General features: G+C 50.4%; 1 protein-coding gene across 1 annotated transcript in view; it reads right to left on the reverse strand.

Moving 5' to 3' along the window:
* Nlrc5 (NLR family CARD domain containing 5) overlaps positions 1 to 18,544 on the reverse strand; it is a 69,095-nt gene that overhangs the window by 18,218 nt on the left and 32,333 nt on the right. The window contains exons 20-32 of the mRNA XM_041649997.1: positions 18,066 to 18,155; positions 17,338 to 17,382; positions 16,570 to 16,659; positions 15,448 to 15,531; positions 10,998 to 11,081; positions 8,030 to 8,119; positions 7,818 to 7,880; positions 6,299 to 6,382; positions 3,651 to 3,734; positions 2,873 to 2,962; positions 2,558 to 2,623; positions 1,604 to 1,687; positions 1,432 to 1,515 (exon numbers count right to left, since the gene is read on the reverse strand). Of these exons, the coding sequence (XP_041505931.1) occupies positions 1,432 to 1,515; positions 1,604 to 1,687; positions 2,558 to 2,623; positions 2,873 to 2,962; positions 3,651 to 3,734; positions 6,299 to 6,382; positions 7,818 to 7,880; positions 8,030 to 8,119; positions 10,998 to 11,081; positions 15,448 to 15,531; positions 16,570 to 16,659; positions 17,338 to 17,382; positions 18,066 to 18,155 (1,038 nt within the window). The remainder of the gene's footprint in view (positions 1 to 1,431; positions 1,516 to 1,603; positions 1,688 to 2,557; positions 2,624 to 2,872; positions 2,963 to 3,650; positions 3,735 to 6,298; positions 6,383 to 7,817; positions 7,881 to 8,029; positions 8,120 to 10,997; positions 11,082 to 15,447; positions 15,532 to 16,569; positions 16,660 to 17,337; positions 17,383 to 18,065; positions 18,156 to 18,544) is intronic.

The following is an 18,544-nucleotide window of genomic DNA, read 5'->3' on the forward strand; positions in this document are numbered from 1 at the left end:
GGTTTCTCTGTGGTTTTGGAGCCTGTCCTGGAACTAGCTCTTGTAGACCAGGCTGGTCTCGAACTCACAGAGATCTGCCTGCCTCTGCCTCCCGAGTGCTGGGATTAAAGGCGTGCGCCACCACCGCCCGGCTTGTGAATATGTTTTATTACCATTGGCTAATAAAGAAACTGCTTCTGCCTATGGCAGGGCAGATTAAAGCCAGGCAAGAAATACAAACATATCTATCTATCTATCAATCTATCTATCTATCTATCTATCTATCTATCTATAGAGAGAGAGTAGGTGGAGTCAGAGAGACGCCATGTACTGCTGAAGGAGAAAGACGCCAGAATGCCGGAACCTTAACTGTAGGACACAGCCTCATGGTGGTACACAGATTAATAGAAATGGGTTAATTTAAGATATAAGAGTTAGCCAGGAATATGCCTAAGCTCTTATCCGGGTCTGGACAGCCAGGCAATGAATGTAGTCTCTGACTACAGCCTTTGGTCACGTTTATCACAGCAACAGGAAAAGTAACTCATGCATATGTGCTCATGTCCCAGTGTGTGTCTATTTGCACGTGTGTGTGAGTGCATTTGCACATCTGCATATTTGCATTTGGAGGCCAGGGGACAACCTCAGATGTTGTCCCTCAGGACCCTCCACCTTGTTATGAGAGACAGGGTCTCACGGGCTGAAGCTTGCCATGTAGGCTTAGGCTGGCTGGCCAAGGAGCCCCAAAGGTCCTCCCCATCTCCATCCCCTCAGTGTTGGGATTGCACCCCTCCTTTCTTTCATGGGCTTTCAGTTCTGGGGCTGAACTCAGGTCTTTGTGTGGCAAGGCAAGCATTTCACTGACTGAGCCATCTCCAGCTCCCAATCCTTGCTTTTAAAGAGATTCACGGTGAGATGTTTAGAAGAGGTATTTTTATGAGGTCTGTGTTTTACTGTAAAATATTTTAGCTAAATGAATGTGAAGTAAATTAGGAAGAAAATGAACAATTATCAAACACAGGAAATGGAATATGGGTTTAAAAAGATTACTCTCTCTCTCCATTTTAGTGTGTTCTTTTTCTGAACGCTTTTACATTATGGTGAGAATATAAGCATATTTATTTTGTGTTCCATTAGGTGTCCTTCAGAACTTTTTTGGTTATTTTTAAATTGATTTTAATTATTATTTCCTTTGTGGTGTTTGAGATGAAACCCAGGACTTCATATATGCTCGATAAGCACTCTGCCAACTGACTATACACAAAGCATGATTTATTTTTTTTAAACCCCAAAGCATAGCCTACCTCTCCTCAGGGACAGTTTCTCTGTGTGCCTGGGATGGCTCTGGGGCATAGAAGTGGGTTCTTGAGCACAGGGAATGGCCAGGCTGTGACCGTGGGGACCCCATCTTCCTCAGCTTCCCCACTCCCCCTCCCAGGTGAAGGAGGGTACCTGAGGCCCAGCAACCCTGCTGGTCGATTCACCAGACTCAGGAGGTTGGTCAGCTGTGGCAGGTCCAAGTGGCACCTGGTCAGCCTGGGGACAGAGATCAGTTACTGGTATGGCTCAGGCAGGCAGGGAGCCCCACTTCTCAGTGTCCCCACAGGCTGGGCCTGTCACTCACCAGAGCTCTGTCAGCTGTTGGGCCTGGCTCAGGCTGGGAGCCAGTCTGGATATGTGTTCTGGACTGAAGCTGCACTCGCATAGCCTGAGGGGAGAAAGCAGGGCAGAACCTGAGGCTTATGCTGCCAGCCTCTCCTCCCACGCTTCCCAGAGGACACAGGCCTATGCAAACTGACAGGTGCTGGGGACTGCCTTAGGAGCTGGGAGTCAGTCACCTGTGGAGCGTTACCACACGGGTAGGGCACAGGGCGCCTGCCTGCTATGCCTGACTCTGTGGCTAACCGGGTAGTTCAGGCTCCCTGTGTGGAGGGTGAGCCTGGGCAATGGTTATGGCCTTGCCCTCCACTGCCTACAGGTAAGCTAAGTCTTTTGTCCCTGAAAAGGGGCTGCAGGACCCCAAAAAGGTTCACTCTGATATCAGGGCCACTGGTGCTTCTCGTGCCTCCAGGAGGGGCTGCCATAGAAGCTGGCCTTAAAGGGTTGAGAGGATTTTCTCTGAGAAACAGCAAGAGAAAAGAATGCTAGACTCAGGGCCCATGGTGAGCAGTGCGGGAAGGACCTCATCAGGCAGGGAGTGCTGGTAGATGGAGAGCAAAGGCTGTGTGTGTGTGTGTGTGTGTGTGTGTGTGTGTACGCGCTCTCATGCACTGTATGTTTATGAGAGCGTATATGTACTAGTGTATATTTTGTGTGTATAGTCTATGTGTGATAGTATGTGTAGGGTGTGTGCATTTTGTGTATCTAGTACATGTGTGTACTTTGTGTATTGTATAATATGGTATAATGTAGTTTGTGTGATGTTGGGGATGGAATAAAGACATCAATGTTCATCAGGAAACCAAACCTGGGTTGTCAGAAGTTCATCTTAGGAGAGAACCGGTGAGGAAGGCATGGGTTCCTCAAAGATCTAAATCCCTGCCTTTTTTTTTTCTGCTCAACACCCCACTAGGATTACCTCAGTATTGTCCCAGCTTCTTCCTCTTCGGACAAGCGTATCCGGAAGTCCTGCTCAGAGTCCAGACTGTGAGAAAAGAGGGCAGGAAGGCATCAGCCTGCACTCTGGGCACCCAGGGCACTGAGTAGGTGCAGAAGAGACAGGCTGAGGCACAGGAAGCAGGGCAGGTCTTAGCCACACAGCCTATGAGGAATAAGTCTGCACACCTGGCCTTCTCCACCCTAGTGGCACCCATCAGGGAGACTCAAAATCACAACATAAAGCTGCAATGTGGGGGTCTTGCACTCCTCCATCAGTCAGTGGTTGGCAGCTTACCTCACAGAGACCTCACAGACACGAGGGCAGGAAGGCAGGGTCTCCAGCAGGCACAGGACCCCTTCCTGAGAGATGCCATTGTGGCTGAGGCTAGGAGAGAAGTTCAGCTCAGCTGGGTTCCTGCCCCTTGACTCCCCTTCCCATTTCATTCTCCAGGGAGAGAGAGAGAGAGAGAGAGAGAGAGAGAGAGAGAGAGAGAGAGAGAGAAGGGTATCTGGCCCTGAGTCCTCAGAGCTGCCCCTAATGAGCCTGCAAGCCTGCAGTTCTATGGTGTGAGACACTGAGGAGTCTGATCAGGCAACTCCATCCCTAGCAGGGCCAGGGACTCCCAGAGTACCAAGTTCAGTTGCCTAGCAACAGGCTGCATGAAGCGATGGAGTGAGAGAGTGGAAGATTCCTGAGAACTCTCCCTTGCTGCAAGTCCTTTTCCAAACTTGGGTCCCACAGACGCCGTCAGAGGGTTTTCAGAAATGGGATCAACCAGGAGCTGGCTGCTGCAGCCCCACAGCACTTGGTAGGGATGGAATGTTGCTATCTCGGTGCAGGGTACATGAAGGAGGGGAAGGTCTAACTTATCTTGAGTGTCTGACACAGGATCTGCCCTCGGTGGGAATAAGAGAGGAGGTTGTGAGAGATAGGGCCAGGTAAGCGTCACTCCTTCCCATCACTGACTCTGTTCTCAAGTTCTCTTGAGGTGTTCTCTAAAGGGACCCACTAGGCTCTTGTTGAAGCGTGGGGGGGGGGGTCCCCTGACTGTCTCGAGGCTGCTCTTACTTACTCAAGCCATCCAGAGATGGGTAACTGTGGCAGGCATTCCAGAAGGCACCTGAGCCCATTGTCACCCAGCAGGTTGTCCCTGAGGCTGCAAGAAGGAAGGGACAGTGTTAGTGAGCCAAGCTCTAGCTCCGCCTTCTCCTCATGGTCCCCAGGGCCACTGAATTGGCTGCCACTGCTCCTTATCATCACCTCAGCACCAACAGCTCCCCCCACCAGAAGCACCAGCACCGGTCTGAGCTACCAAGCCCATCACCCCACTGTGGGCATAGCCGCCGACAGCTTTCAACCGCCACTGACCCCCTCATGGGCACCTCAGTAAACCTGTGTTTACTGTGTCTTCCTCACCCCCCCTGTTATCTGTGGCTCAGGTTCCTCTAGCAGGCTTTTGTGAGTTAGAAAAAAGCAGATTAGTTTTCCCCTGCCCATGGCCAGCTAGAATCTGCAATTTCCCAACAAGAATGATCCAAGGAAGGGACAAATGTTTGGAGGATATAATTACCTCATAGATTCCCTCCTGCGGTTTAGGAATCTGACGCCAGAAACCACCAGAAACTACCTCAATACCTTCCCTTCTCCCTCCAGATAGCAACCCTGGTCTCAGTCACAACTTTAGAAACGGAGCCATGGTCTTCTGAACTATATTTCTGACAGTTAAAAAAAAGATTATTTTCTTTTTATTTTATGTGTATGGGTGTTTGTTTACATGTCTGTATGCCTACTACATGTGTGCTTGGTGTCTACAGGGGGGCCAGATGCCCTGAAACTGCAGTTCCAGCTAAGTGACAGCTACCATGTGGGTTCTGGTAACAGAATCTGGGTTCTCTGCAAGAGCAGCAAGTGCTGTTTACAACTATTGAGCAATCATCTCTCCAGTCCTATGGCCCTGACACTTGTTTATTTGGAATTTTCTGAGAATGTTCTTTTAAAAATTGCTTTATAGAGGTTGGAGAGATGGTCCAGCCGTTAAGAGTGCTTGTTGCTTTTGCAGAGGACCAGAGCTTGGTTCCTAGCACCTGCACAGGATGGTCCAACCACTCATAACTCCAGCTCCAGGAGATCCAACAGCCCCTTCCTTCTGGTCTCTGGATATTCATTGCGTGAAATGAAGGAGTGTATGTGAACAAGCGCATGTGTGTGATAGATTTTAAAAATCGCCTTGTGTCATGAAGTCAATTAATAGAATGATTTGCATTTGATTTCTGTGACACTGGAGTGTGAGCCTAGAGCTGTGTTTATGCTAGTGCTCTAACCACTAAGCTACACTGCCAGCTCTTATGGTCTTTAAAACAAGGCAAGTTTCCCTCTACCACGAAACATTCTTCTTTCCTAAAACATAGGCTTTCAATCAGCCACAGTTCTCCTCTTGACGACAACACCTTCACTGAAAAATTTTTGAAGTTGAGATAGGGTCTCACTGTGTGATGCCTTAAACTTGCTACGGAGCCCAGGCTGGCTTGGAACTTGGAATCCCCCTGCCTCAGCTCCAAAATGCTGAGATGATATATCTGGCCACAAGAGAAATGTAAACTATGTATGTTATTATTATTTTTACAAGGCTCCTTTATTTCCCAGTGAGTTTCGGTTGGACCGCCACCTGTAAGTAGCTCTGTAATGCTGGCCAGGCTCTGGAACTCTGGGCTCTGAATGTCTTATCTGTGCACAGGACAATCATAGGACCTAGGCTTCTGAGAGGGTAACGAGAACACATGAGGCATTTACAATGTGGAGAATCTCCATAGTGCACTGCTGCTGTCTTCTTTCTGGGGGACGAGGGCTATGCTGTTTGAGCACTCAACACAAGCCACAGGCACGCCACTTCATAAGTCCCCACCCTGGCTGGCTCCAGGTTCTTCTTCAGCCTAGCCATTTGGTCCTTTTTACCACCTGCTAGGCAAGAGAATATGCCTCCTATTAGACACCCTGCCTCCCAACATCTACCTACAGGCTTAGATGTACTGGGCCAGCCCATGGCTGAGGGGCTGCCGGCACCTTCTCTGAAGAGCTGCCCAAGCTACAGGATGTGATGGTTAATCTTTACTGCCAACCTGACTGGATTTGGAGTCACCTAGGAGTCGCACCCCTGGGTATTTCCAGAGAGGTTTGACTGAGGAGAGAAGCTTCCTCATGCTTCCACCACACCACTGCACCTTCTTCATCATGGTGGAACGTAGCTCACTCAAACCAGGAGCTGAGGCCAGGTGGGGTAGTGCCCGCCTGTAATCCTACCATCCTGAAGGTGGTGGCAGGTGGATCCAAGTTCTCCATCATCCTTGGCTACATAGAAAGTTTGAGGCCAATCTGGGCTACGTTAGACTCTGGGACTCTGTCTTAAAACCCCCCAAGCCAATCAACCAAATAGCCCGTAAGTCCAAATAGACCCCTCCCTTCCTTAAGTCACCTCAGTTAGGTGTTTGTCGTACAGGGATGAGAGAAGAGACTAATTTGGCCATGGTGGGAGTAGGGGAGGAGAGGAAGCACAGGCTGGGAAGACTTAAAGATGAAAACCAGCGTCTTTCCCCCCCCCCCCCCCCCACAACTGGTCCTGAGAGCTGAAAAGGGACACACAGGATGCCTGCTCTTAAGAAAACTCTTGTACCTGCCCAGCCCCATCCAGGTGTGCTCCACTCCCTCCTCCTCCTTCCAACTTACTCAAGCTGGATGAGGCCTTTGCAGCTGCTCAGTGCACAACACAGTGACTCCACCTGCTCCCGGCCGAGGCTGCACCCTGGAAAGCTGTGGGGTTCAGTCGGAGATAAGAAAGAGATTAAGCATTCAGATACTCAGATCACTTCTAGATCAACTTTTCCTGCATTCAGCCCCTGAGCTCCAGGCGCCCTTACCAACGCTGGGACCCTTTGAGAACACCGGGCACCCACAGCTCCCTGCAGGCCCCTTTTGGTGTCTATGAACTCACTCTGGGAAGGGTGCTTCTCAGTGTGGTCCCTAACCAGTTACATCAGAATCACTTGGGAACTTGGAACGTGAATCCTGGGTCCTCACCAAACCTGCCAATCAGAAACTCCAGACCAAGGTCAGGAGACTCGAACTCAAGCGCAAAGACCTCCAGATCATTTCAGTAACTGGACTCTCTCCCTTCAGTAAGAAAATTCAGACTGAGGAGGGAGAATGAGGGTGACATCTGTGTTTTAAAAGGCCTTACAGTGAAATCTCATAGTCAGTTGCATGAAAGGGCCATGGCCAGCCAGCCATCTTTAGAAACAAACAAATAAAAAAACAACAAAACAAAACAAAAAACAAACCCTTAAGTCAGAGAGTTTATAAAATTGCTAGCTAATTTGAAAAAAAAATCATTATTACTAATTTGAAAAAATCATTATTACTTTCCTTAATTTTTAAAAATTCTTTTTTTTTTTTTAGGATATGAATTTTCTGCATAGCCCAGGGTGGCCTTGAACTCAGGATCTCCCCGCCTCAGTCTCTGGATTATAGGTGTGTGCCACCACACTTGACCTCATTATTTGCTATCTAACCCTTCGCAGAAAGACCGATTCTGCCCCTGGGTCTGAAGCAGTCAGCAATCAGAGCTCAGAGTCCACGCCCTTCTTTCCATTCTATGACCTCACTGTAGCGCTCAGCAGGTACTGGCTAGTCATTGACCGTCATTTCCCAGAAGAGGGGACAATCCAGAGGGGTAGCTCCAGGGTCCCGCAGGGAATGAGTGGCATTCAGCTGCCTCTGCATTCAAAGACTATCCTCTTGCCCTCCAGCACTGTCAGGGCCAAGAGGGCAGGGTCACTCGCCACTGTATAGGCCTGGTGCCTTAGATATTGGCTTGTGCAGCTTTGCCAATGTTCTGCTGTTCTGTTTGCCCATGTTCCTTAGCTCCCTGCTGTATCTGAGGAAGCCAACAGTCAAAGGGTAAGCAGCTTGCCCAAGGCCCCTGGGGGCCCTGGTGCCACTGGGTAGGATAGCCCGATTGGTGAGCAGGTCATGAAGCCCTTTCTGTGGACCCAGTCTATTTGGACACAGACTCTCTGTTAGCCTCTGGGCCCAGCCCAGCCCAGCCCTCACCGGGCCTTTGATTCTCCCTGCTGGAGGAACTAGCTCACATTTGGCCGCAGGCATCCTGCATGCTCCTCTGGCCCTAGGATTTAGGTCTGCTTGTCCCTAATCTCTGAGCACGTCCAGGATGGCTCAGGGGACTTACCCAAAGCACATACCCTCTTGCTCTTCCTTGGAGCCAAAGTGCAGGGTAGCATCGCACAGGGACCTGTAGTGACAGTAAACACTCAGTCACCCTTGGCCATTGCCCCAGGGTGCCCCCAGACTTCGGCTTGGGTACTTCTGAGCACTCACACCCTCCAAACACCAGGCTTCACCCTCCAAGACTAGCTCTAGGGCTCCCAGCACGATACCCACCTGAGCGTGACCTTCTGAACCCGTGGGCACAGGTTGAAGATGTCGGCTAGCAGGAAGGGGCTTTTTGAAGATAGGACTGTGTGGTTCAGCCTGAAAAGGAAACGGGCAGGGCCAAGTAGGGTCACTGGCCAAGAAAACAGCTATGCTGGAGGGATAGGAAGAGGGGTATTAACTTGCTTGGCTGCCAGCTCAGCAAGTTATTACAAAAGACAACAGGGAGTCAAGGGGGGCAATATAACAGGGCTTTGAGTTCCGGTTCTCTTTGCTGTGTGACCTGTAGTAAGCCTCGGAGTCTCAGTCCCCTTATAGGGCAAACGGGACTAATTGTGGTACTCTTCTCTCCAGTAGGCACCTTGCCTGGTCATGCAAGATTATTGCTATGGTTTAAGTTTTCTTTTAAAGATTTATTTGTGTTTATATGTCTCTATGTGTCTGTGTGGGTGTATGTTACCTGTGTGTATGGAAGAGGCAGCATACCCAAAGAGTACAGAAGAAGGCATCCGATCCTCTGGAGCTGGAGTTAGAGGTGGTTGTTAGCCATCAAACTCGCAAGAGCAAGAAGTTCTCTTAGCCATGGAGCCATCTCTAGCACCTTACATTTATTTCTTCTTTTCTGTGTCTGGTGTTCATGCACATGTATGGGCATGTTGTTGAGTGTGGGTGCAGGGGTGTGTGTGTGAGCACCCTAAGGTTGCTAACACAAATCTTCCTTGATCTCTATCTTCCACAGTATTCTTTCTTTTTTTTTTGGTTTTTCGAGACAGGGTTTCTCCGTGGCTTTGGAGCCTGTCCTGGAACTAGCTCTGTAGACCAGGCTGGTCTCGAACTCACAGAGATCCGCCTGCCTCTGCCTCCCGAGTGCTGGGATTAAAGGCGTGCGCCACCATCGCCTGGCTTCCACAAGTATTCTTTGAGGCAGAGTCTCTCCATTGCATCCTGAACTCGCCAATGCAGCTGGTCTCACTAGTCAGCTTGATCAGTTGAATTCTTTCCACACAGATCACAAGTCACAAGAAGTGAGGAGAGACAGACATCCTAGTGATACCCGAAGGGGCAAAATTACCACCAGCTGCAAACTTGGGCCTCAAACACCTGGATGTGGGTGCATCTTGCCTGGGGCACAGCTCCCTCTCTTTCCATTGCTGCTCTTGACCCTGAGTCTTTCCTCTAGTCAGCAGTCTACCTTAGCTTTGGAAAATTCAAACTACTCATCTGTCTTTCAAATTCATGGGAGTGAAAACCCAAAGCCTCTCCCCGGCTCCCAGGTCCCGTGACCAGCCCTGATAACTCCTTCCGTTATCTTCTGGCTTCTTCCTGCCAGCCAGCAACTCTGCTCTCCTGAGGATCAAGGCTGTTCCTGTAACCCCTCAAGCTAGCTGTGCTTCCAGGCTGCCGACATGCTGATCCCTTCCTGGAATGCAGTTCCCTGCCCTTCACAAGCTCACAAAGCCAGATCATTGCTGTCCTTCCTGTAGCTTTCCTGCTCGTGCCTCCTGTGGGAGTCTGAACATAACTGGTCTCCAGAATCTCATACAGAGAGGCACTGTTAGGAGGTGTGGCCTTGTTGGAGAAAGTGTGTCACTGTGGGGGCAGACTTTGAGGTTTTCTATGCTCAGGACACTGCCCAGTGTCTCAGTTGATTTCCTGTTGCCTGCAAGATGTAGGGTTCTCAGAGACTACTGACTGCACACTGTCATACTCCCCATCATGGTGAAAATGGATTGAGCCTTGAAACTGTAAGGAAGACACCCCAATTAAGTGCTTTCCTTTATAAGAGTGCCCATGGTCATGGTGTCTCTTCACAGCAATAGAATCCCTGAGACACCTACCATTTGCCAACTATCATCTGTATCCTCTCTCCAGATACTTACTACTAAAGAAGAATATCTTGTATCTTGTTATTGGTTATAGTCACATATTGATCGTTTGGTTTAGGCTTCTCTCTCCCTCTCCCCTGTGGATTTCACTCTGTAGCCAGGCTAACCAAGAACTTGAGATCCTCCTGCCTCAGCCTTCCCAAGGGCTTGGGTTCTGCTTGACACCACCTGGCTGTATCATTCGCTGTCTCTGTGCTCCTTGCTTGGCTCACTGTACTATGAGGAAAACACCAAGAAGGGAAGGTCCTGGTCATTTGCTTTCATTCCCGTGCCCATAGCACCCCGGACGGTGCCTGGTCAACAGCAGCAAGGGTGAATAAAAGGCCAAACAAGGGCCCAGAGACAGATGCAAATCATCACACAGATGCGGTGTGTCTGACCATCCTGTCTCTGGCCATCTGACATCTGCACACCCCCCTCCCCACTACCCATAGGCTCGGAAGAGAAGCACAGGTCCAGAGGCAATGTAAGCAGTCTTGGACACGTCCAGAGCTCAGTCTCGGTGCTCTTGCTGCCGCTATTAATGCTATGATTTAATTTCCTGTTGTATTTTTTTTTCCATCTCAGCTGTGGATGTTTCTCCCCTGCCCCCTCTTCTAGAAGCATATTTAAAGTAAATCCTTTTTAAATTCTAACCAGTCTGCACTGAAATTAGAAAATAGAGTTTTAAATACTTTGATGAACGCTGCTTAAATTCCTCCCCTTTGACAGAGTTAGAGGGGTGACCTTTAGAAACATGGCATGTGACATATACATGGCCTACATCTGCTTAGGCCCTTCATAGGGGTAGGTGACCTTCCCATAGGCAACAGACACGTGACCGACTCTTGGCCACACTCCTCCCATCCTTCATGAGCTTCTGAGCACATGGCCTATTTGAGCACAAACCCAGAGCAAGACCTGGAATATGAACCCCACTGTCAGAATGCAAAACTGAGGTCCAGAGGAGACAATCAGGGTGATGCTGAGTGACCTGAGTCTCAGAGGTGAGGGATGGGAGAATGGAGAGGAGGAGGGAATAAGGACAACCCTGCCCCACGGAGCCTGGGGACACGGTCAACCGGGCAAAAGGCCTGGAAGCCTGGACTTACTGCAGCAGGCTGAGCTGGGGCAGCTGCGGCAGACACTGCAGCAGGGTCTTCAGGCCCTCATCACACAGGGTCTTGCAGGACAAGCTGTGAAGCAAACGATTTTAATGAGGTGGGGGAACCCTCTAGAAAGTGGGCAGCATAGCTTTACAGCCAGAGCCCTCAGGAGATGAGACGAGACATGCTGCTGACAGAATCCCCTCTCAAGACTGGGTTAGGTCAGACACATCTTGGAAGCACTGGACGGAGCAAATGAAGTTGCTTTATTCTGTGTGTCTTTCACAAGCTGTTGGACATCTTAGGTTTCCAAGGGACTCCTGGTCTAGGAGACTCTCTCTACAAACTCCACAGGCTAGCAGAATTGTGAGTAGAGGGTCATCAGCTACCTCCATCCCAGCACGGAGGAAGCAAGTGGGACTGGGGGCTGTTGTCCCATTGGAGAAACATGGGTTTCTATGACTCATCCAAACCCACCAATCACCGCACAGTAGGTACAGATAAAGTCACAGAACCACACACAGGAGACACAAGCACCTACCCTTGGGCCACTGTGTGCCTTGAATATCCGGAGAATCCCATTGCCCTCCACTAGGGTCTGGAATCACTTGCTGTCCCCAGAGCCCCTTAGGCTGTTTTTCCCTCCTGCCTTCACCCCTCCCGCCCCCCCCCCCCCCTTTACCCATCCTGCACTTCCTCCTCTATCCCTTGCCAGTTGTGCCTGAAGGCCACTGGCCCCAGTCCTGCTGTTTTCATTAGCTGGTTGGGAGGAGAGGGCAGGACAGCATTGGTGTGGGTGAGGAGCAGAGGGGCAGGAGCAGGCTGCGGTCTGAAGCTGAGTACCTCTAATGGAGCTAAGCTAATGGAGCTCAGCTTCAGGCTCAGACTCACTCTTTCTGGCCCCATCTAGCCTGGATCCGGGGCAGTATCTGGGTGGGGCCTTCACTGAGCGAGGCCTTTGCACAGCACCTTCCCTTGTAGGGCTTCCCCAAATCCCTAGTCCACAGCTCCATGGTCTCTGGGTCTATACACACTTTTAAAGCAATAGACACATGACCCCTTCCGACTTATCACTGGTCCACCAGTAGGTAGAGAAGGAGGTAGGCCTGCAGCAGGGCAACTGACCACCTTTCCTGATCTCTAAGGGAGTCCCAGGACAGACAGTGATGTTGGGGGCGGGGACCCCGAGATACTACTTATTCTCCGAACCCCCACTCTGCCTGTCTTTCTTATAAAGCATGAGCAGGACCTGTAGCTCCAAGCCCTGTGTAACCCAGGGCTTAACAGGTACACAATGCTGAAGTGATATGGGAAACATTGCTGTGACACCACAGGAATGCCTGGTATAGCCTGTCTGCATAAATCTAGGTGGGTTTGCAGCATCCTGCTGCAGACAGCCTAGGTTCAAAGGCATGGAAATGCAAGCACTCTGCAAAAACACCCCAGGCAGGGCCACTGAATATACTGGATGATGTGGTTGATGATCGCAGGACATTATTGTTAATATTTGAGGTTTGATAATATTTTTGTGGTTACATTAAAAATGAGAGTACAGAGCATGGTGGGGCATGCCTTTAATCCTAGCATTTGAGAGTGATTTCAAGGCCATCCTGGTCTACAAAGTGAGTTCCAGGCCAGCCAGAGCGACGCAGGAAGACTTTGTCTTTAAAAAAAAAAAACTTAAGTAAGTAAATAAATAAATATAAAGAATATGTATAGCTTTTTGCCGGGCGATGGTGGCGCATGCCTTTAATCCCAGCACTCGGGAGGCAGAGGCAGGCGGATCTCTGTGAGTTCGAGACCAGCCTGGTCTACAGAGCTAGTTCCAGGACAGGCTCCAAAGCCACGGAGAAACCCTGTCTCGAAAAACAAAACAAAACAAAACAAAACAAAAGAATATGTATAGCTTTTCATACCAAAATATTTACAAATAAAAGTATAAAGTGTCAAGCCAGGCAGTGGCGGTATGCGCCTTTAATCCCAGCACTTGGGAGGCAGAGGCAGGCAGATCTCTGTGAGTTCGAGGCCAGCCTGGTCTACAAGAGCTAGTCCCAGGACAGACTCCAAAGCTACAGAGAAACCTGTCTCAATGCCCCCACAAAAAGTATAAACTGTCTGGCAACTACTTCAAAATCATTGAGCATGTATGCATGTGTTTATATATGTATGCATACATGTGTGTGCATGGGAGTTTTTGTTGTTTTGTTTTGGGACAGGGTGTCATTGTGTAATCCCAACTGGTCTGGAGCCAGCTGTGTGGTCCAGTCTGGCCTTACACTCCTGATACTCCTGCCTCAGTTTTGAGTGTTGGGATTGCCGGCAGGTGCCACTGTGCTTAGCTGTGTGCTATAGTATACTGAGAGGGGGTGGGGTGTGTTATGAGTCCATCACTCCTGGGGGAGAGGGGCTAAGACAAAAGAGCTGCTTAAATGACAAAGTAACCTCACAGCGAGGAAGCGTGGCAGACACAGCCTTCGTCCGGTAGTCAACGGCAGTGTAAGCCTGAGAGCATGCCCTAAAGAAATACCGTGGGGTAGTTAGGCTAGGGGATGCTGCTCCCAAGTCTAGACCCTAGTTTAACCTGGGGGAAAACCAGCCAAACTCAACCAGGAGACAGCTTACAAAATACCCGCCTGGGGCCCTCAAAACCAAGGAGGACATGGAAAACAAAGAAAGAACAGCAAGCTTGGGGAAGACGGGAGGCTGAGAAGAAAGGCTTGAATGCAATGCTGGTGCATGGCTATCCAGAATGCAGAGATCTGTCTCCATTGAAAGAGCGCTAAAGCTTGAGTCAACAGCTGTCTGTCACAGGTGTTTCTTCACTGCGACAAACACACTATGTAACAAGAGATGCCAGCTCTCTGCACTCCTCCGCAACTTTTTTGAAACATTGTCTAAAAGTGTTCTAAAGGAGTTTTTCAAAGCTGAACTGAGGGCCAGTGTGATTTGAAACGGTTCCCTGGGATCTACACGGTGGGAAGCAAGAACCAATAACTGTGAGTTCCTCTGACTTCCATACAAGTTTCATGACATGCACACCCACATATGCTCACAAAATAAATCTAATAAGCTTTTAAAAAGTGAATCGAGGACTTGTGAGATGGCTCGGAGGGTAAAGGCACTTGCTGTCAAGCCTGACAACCTGAAACCAATTCCTGGGAACCGACTCCAGAAGTGCCTCCTCTGACCTCCACACGCATGCTGAAGCATGGACATACATTACCACCCCTCTGCAAACAACACATGAGCAAAATGAAATAAAACGTTTTTAATGACTCATGACGTGACCCTCAGGGAAAGCCACACCGTCTAAACGCAGGGAGATTGCGCATGGCCAGATCCCATCCTGCCAAACAATGCAAACCTCTCCTTCTGGGTGTGTTCACTATGGAGAAATGCATGGGAAACACACACTGGGGGCCCGCATGGATTACCCTGTCCAAAGGCTGATACCAATCTGTGGTGGAGCCAGAAGTCAGAGCACGAGACTGCCACAAACTAGGAAAGCAGGTGTGAGCCAGGTGAGGCTGTAGGCTGCACCTGGCCTAAGACTGCAAACGGCGGCGGAGTGGCACTAATCAGAAAGATCCAAAATTTGACATAGTTTGAGCACTGACATCACACTGCAAGTGGAAAATTCCAGTCCTGACAGGTCCCAGCCCCCAAGTACAGGCTCACTGTAGACACTGGATATGACTTTCGGGTTATGGCATAGGGCTTACCCGAAACAAATGAACTTTGTGTTTAGAGCTGATTCCTTTTGCCAATGTATCTCATTCTGCATATGCAAACATTCCAAACCCTAAAGAAAATTCCAAAATCTCAAACACTTCCAGTCCTGAGCATCTTGGATAAAAACTAAGCAATCAGAAAGTAAAAAGGGGACATACAGTGAGCAAGAAGTGGACAGGGCTGTGACAAACAGCACCATGGTTCAGTGGGAGGGAAGGGTAGGCTTGAGGGGGCTCCAGCCTGGAGTCTTTTAAAGGCTATTTTTATATAAGAATCACAACATTGACTCCCAAATAAAGGGATCACTGTCTGCTCCACAGAAGCAGAAACTGAGGCCCAAGGACTCAAAACCCAGCCAGCTTCCAGTGGCTGAGCAACTCCTTGTCATGGGGTTGGTCTCTGCTCACAGAACTGGTTGTTCTGAAGTGGGTGAGGTAGTTCAGGGACAAAGGGCTCAAAGGTGATGATTTAGCCCTAGAGGCAGGATGAGGGAGAGACCTGTGTGGGGCTCTGGTACAAGACCCCATGCATCCCAGTACTTGAGGCTAGGGTTCCTGGGAAATGACTGACCTCCTACCAGCGGGTCTCATAACTCCTGGAGTGGGGCTGATGGGTCTGGTGGAAGAAGGCCAGGGGAGAGTCATCAAGTCTCCCCTACAAGCCCTCTCCCAGGTTTCTGCACGCCACCTACACTGTGTCCTCAGGGATGTGTCTTGCCACTTACTTGACTTCCAGAGGCCCTGGGCACTTCTCCAGAGCGGCACAGAGGCAGGCAAGACTCCGGGGTTCCAGTTGACACCCCTGAAGGCTGAAAAGGGACAGGAGACAGGGTAGAGGATCAGAGTGGACACAGGTCCCCTGTTTCCTTCTTCCAACAGGTACTGAACTGCAGGCCTCAGGCTCCTCTCTTATGCCCTGCAGGGCACACTCCCTATAGCTCTGACATGTGGTGCAAGGCCTTTCCACCCAGCACCCTCCCTGACCCCGGATGCCATCTTCACTCGCTTGGACCACTTACTGCCCTCTGGCTTCCAGCCTTCATCTCACAACCCTCCATCACCCTCCAAGTGCCTCATCTTTTTAATTTGTTAAAATGTGTTTTGCCCGTATGCATGTACACGCACCAAGTGCATGCCTGGTGCTCTTAGAGGCCCATGGAAGAGTGTGTCAGATTCCCTAGAACTGCAATTACAGATGGTTGTGAGCTGTCACAGGGGCACTGGGAACTGGATCCAGGCCCTCTGTAAGAAGAGCACACGCTTTGAACCATCGATTTGTTTCTCCAGTCCATGTCTCGTTTTTCAACACTGCCCATCTAAAGAGGCCTCTCCACTGCTTCAAACCTTCAGGGGCTCCCTATTCTCTTTAAGTATAAAATAAATGCCCTGCCCAGGCTCTCCTACTATGCTCTCAGCTACACTGCCGTGCTTCCAAACATGCCTTCACCCTGGCTTTCGCTCCTTGTCTCTCCCGCCCGGGGCATGGCAACTTTTCTGTGAGTAGCTCTGTTGATGCCAGCTTAAGTATCTCTTGGAGGAGAATGCCGGGGCTCGGCAGGGTTTTATAGCCCACTGTGGCACAGTTAGGAATTACCCAGGCCAGACTTTTCTGGCGACAGCTGGATTTCCAGTGTGTTTCCCAGATATGACATCTTCTCTAAAAAGAACGTCAGGCCTTGGCTCCACCGAGGTGACCCAGAGGGGCCCCGCAGCCCCCAGCGCTGGCCTTTGTTCCATGCCTCTTTCCTTTCCCATCTCTCAAACTCTCTTCCCTCTACTTTAATTCGAAGCCCTGACCCCTGGCTCTGCTCATTCCCTAACCCCTGAACAAAAGTGGAATACAGTACCTGAAGCTCCTGGAGGTGCAGCGCTGACTGCCTGCCATCAACGGGGCTCCAGCTGGGAGCTCTTGTCCACATCTGCCAGCTAGTGCATCCCTTGGAGGGGGGAAAGCATAGCAAAAGGATAGCTTGAGTCACACCTGTGGGGCTCCCACACCCTCAGGACTTTCACACCTGGAGGCAGAACACCTGGATGGGAACCTGAGGATTTGACCCCAGTCAGGACCCTTATTACTCAGGTGGGGAAACTCAGACTCAAGAAAGGGAGGCTAGAACGAGGAAAATCAGCAGGTCACACCTATCCAGGTCAACCCCTAAGCCGGTAAGCGGAGACAGAATAGAGGGCTTCCCCTGACCATTCACTTGACAGGACCATACATCGGCCTCCCTGTTTCTCAATACTTCTGCTCTTATTTGGGGAACCAAGAGCATCTAGCCTAGACCTAGCCTGGCTTCAGATTGCCTGGCACATTACCCGTGGTGAGGTCACTGTCCAGCTGGCCCTTCCCTACTTCCCACCTGTCTCTGAGGACAGCTTCCAGGACTCAAGGCCTTGACACCTGTTGCCACTTGGGAGCAGCTGGGAGCACCTGTGAAGTGCTAAATTGGTTTATTTTAAAGAGCTAGCCAGGCTTCTCAGGGCCTTGCAGATTAGACAGCGCAGCTGTCCCAGAGACCACACCAGACCCGGGGTTCAATTCTAGATGGGGCATCCACAGAAAGCGGGAATCAGAGCCACAGGCAAGCCAGATGGCCCAGATCTCCCCTCCTCACCTGCTAGTTCCAGCTCCTCGAAGGAGGACGTGGTCATTCTCAAGGCTGGAAGTGAAAAGGAAGCAGTGGGTTGGGAATAGCCCAAGGGTCCCCTTCCCTGAAGGGCTTAAAGACCTGGAGTGGCCCGCCACCCAGGGAATATAATAACAATGGATCAAACGACAGCTATGATTAGCTAAGACCCTTGCAGGACTTGTGGCCCGATATTTCAGCGCCCTCTTGTGGTGAACTGGGAGAGGAGGCTGGCTTCGGGGCTCTGTCCAAGAACTCGCACCAAGCTTCTCGGCTTTGCCCACCTGCCACCACACCTTTATTCTTAGGGTTCTCGGGGAGGGATGAATGGGACAAAGTGCTCCTAAGACCACAGGATTTCTACATGGAGGGATTCAGAGACCTAGGTGGCTGCTGCCTTCCCTTCTAGTGTCGTAGTGGAGATGCCACAGCTAGGCTAGTCCCTGAGCCCCAAAGGCCACCAGCCAGCTCCCAGCTTGCTTGGGAGTACCTAGGACAATCTGGAGAGTAAGGGAGAGTTGAAAGACTTTTGTTCCAAGGAGAACGTGGAGAAATCTCCCTCTCATTCATTCATTCATTCATTCATTCCACGAACTCCTAGCGCAAGCTCACTGCACCTAAGACCCCGAGGATGACGCAGGGTGACGTGTAAAAGAGGAGCCTCAGCAGGAACTGATGATGGGAGGGAGACGAGAGGGGACAGGGCAGCCGCTCACCTGACATCTAGGTGGAACACCCACTGCCCGGAAGACATGCATGCGATCAAGCCAAACACAGCATCCAGGGACACACCGTTCCTGTTAAGGCTAGAGATCGCACAGGAGACAATGGTGAAACCACCAAGGACTCAGACGTGCTCTCTGTACATCAGAGCTTAGGTCCCGGGATGGGAGCGTCTTTGCTAGCAGATGGCAGACCCTGATGACCAGCGGGTAACCCTCCAGCTGCACCACACAGCTGAGATGATCTAGACAGGTAGGAACTTGCTCCAGGGATAAGCTGTGTCGGTGACAGAGCTAAGACTGGAACCCAGAGATAAAGGGGGTGGGGTGGGGTTCAGGGTTAAAAGCAGGGGAGGGGGCGGCCATCCTGAAGCAAGAACAAAGATTTCTCTTCTCTCATAGTCTCTTTCCACCTATCATGGGGTTTTCATTTGCCATGTAAGGTCCTGCTGGGACCCAGGGTCTTCCTCACA

The sequence above is a fragment of the Microtus oregoni genome, unplaced genomic scaffold, assembly GCF_018167655.1.
Source record: "Microtus oregoni isolate MIOR12 unplaced genomic scaffold, Mior012 000004F_ref0000308, whole genome shotgun sequence".
NCBI lineage: Eukaryota > Metazoa > Chordata > Mammalia > Rodentia > Cricetidae > Microtus > Microtus oregoni.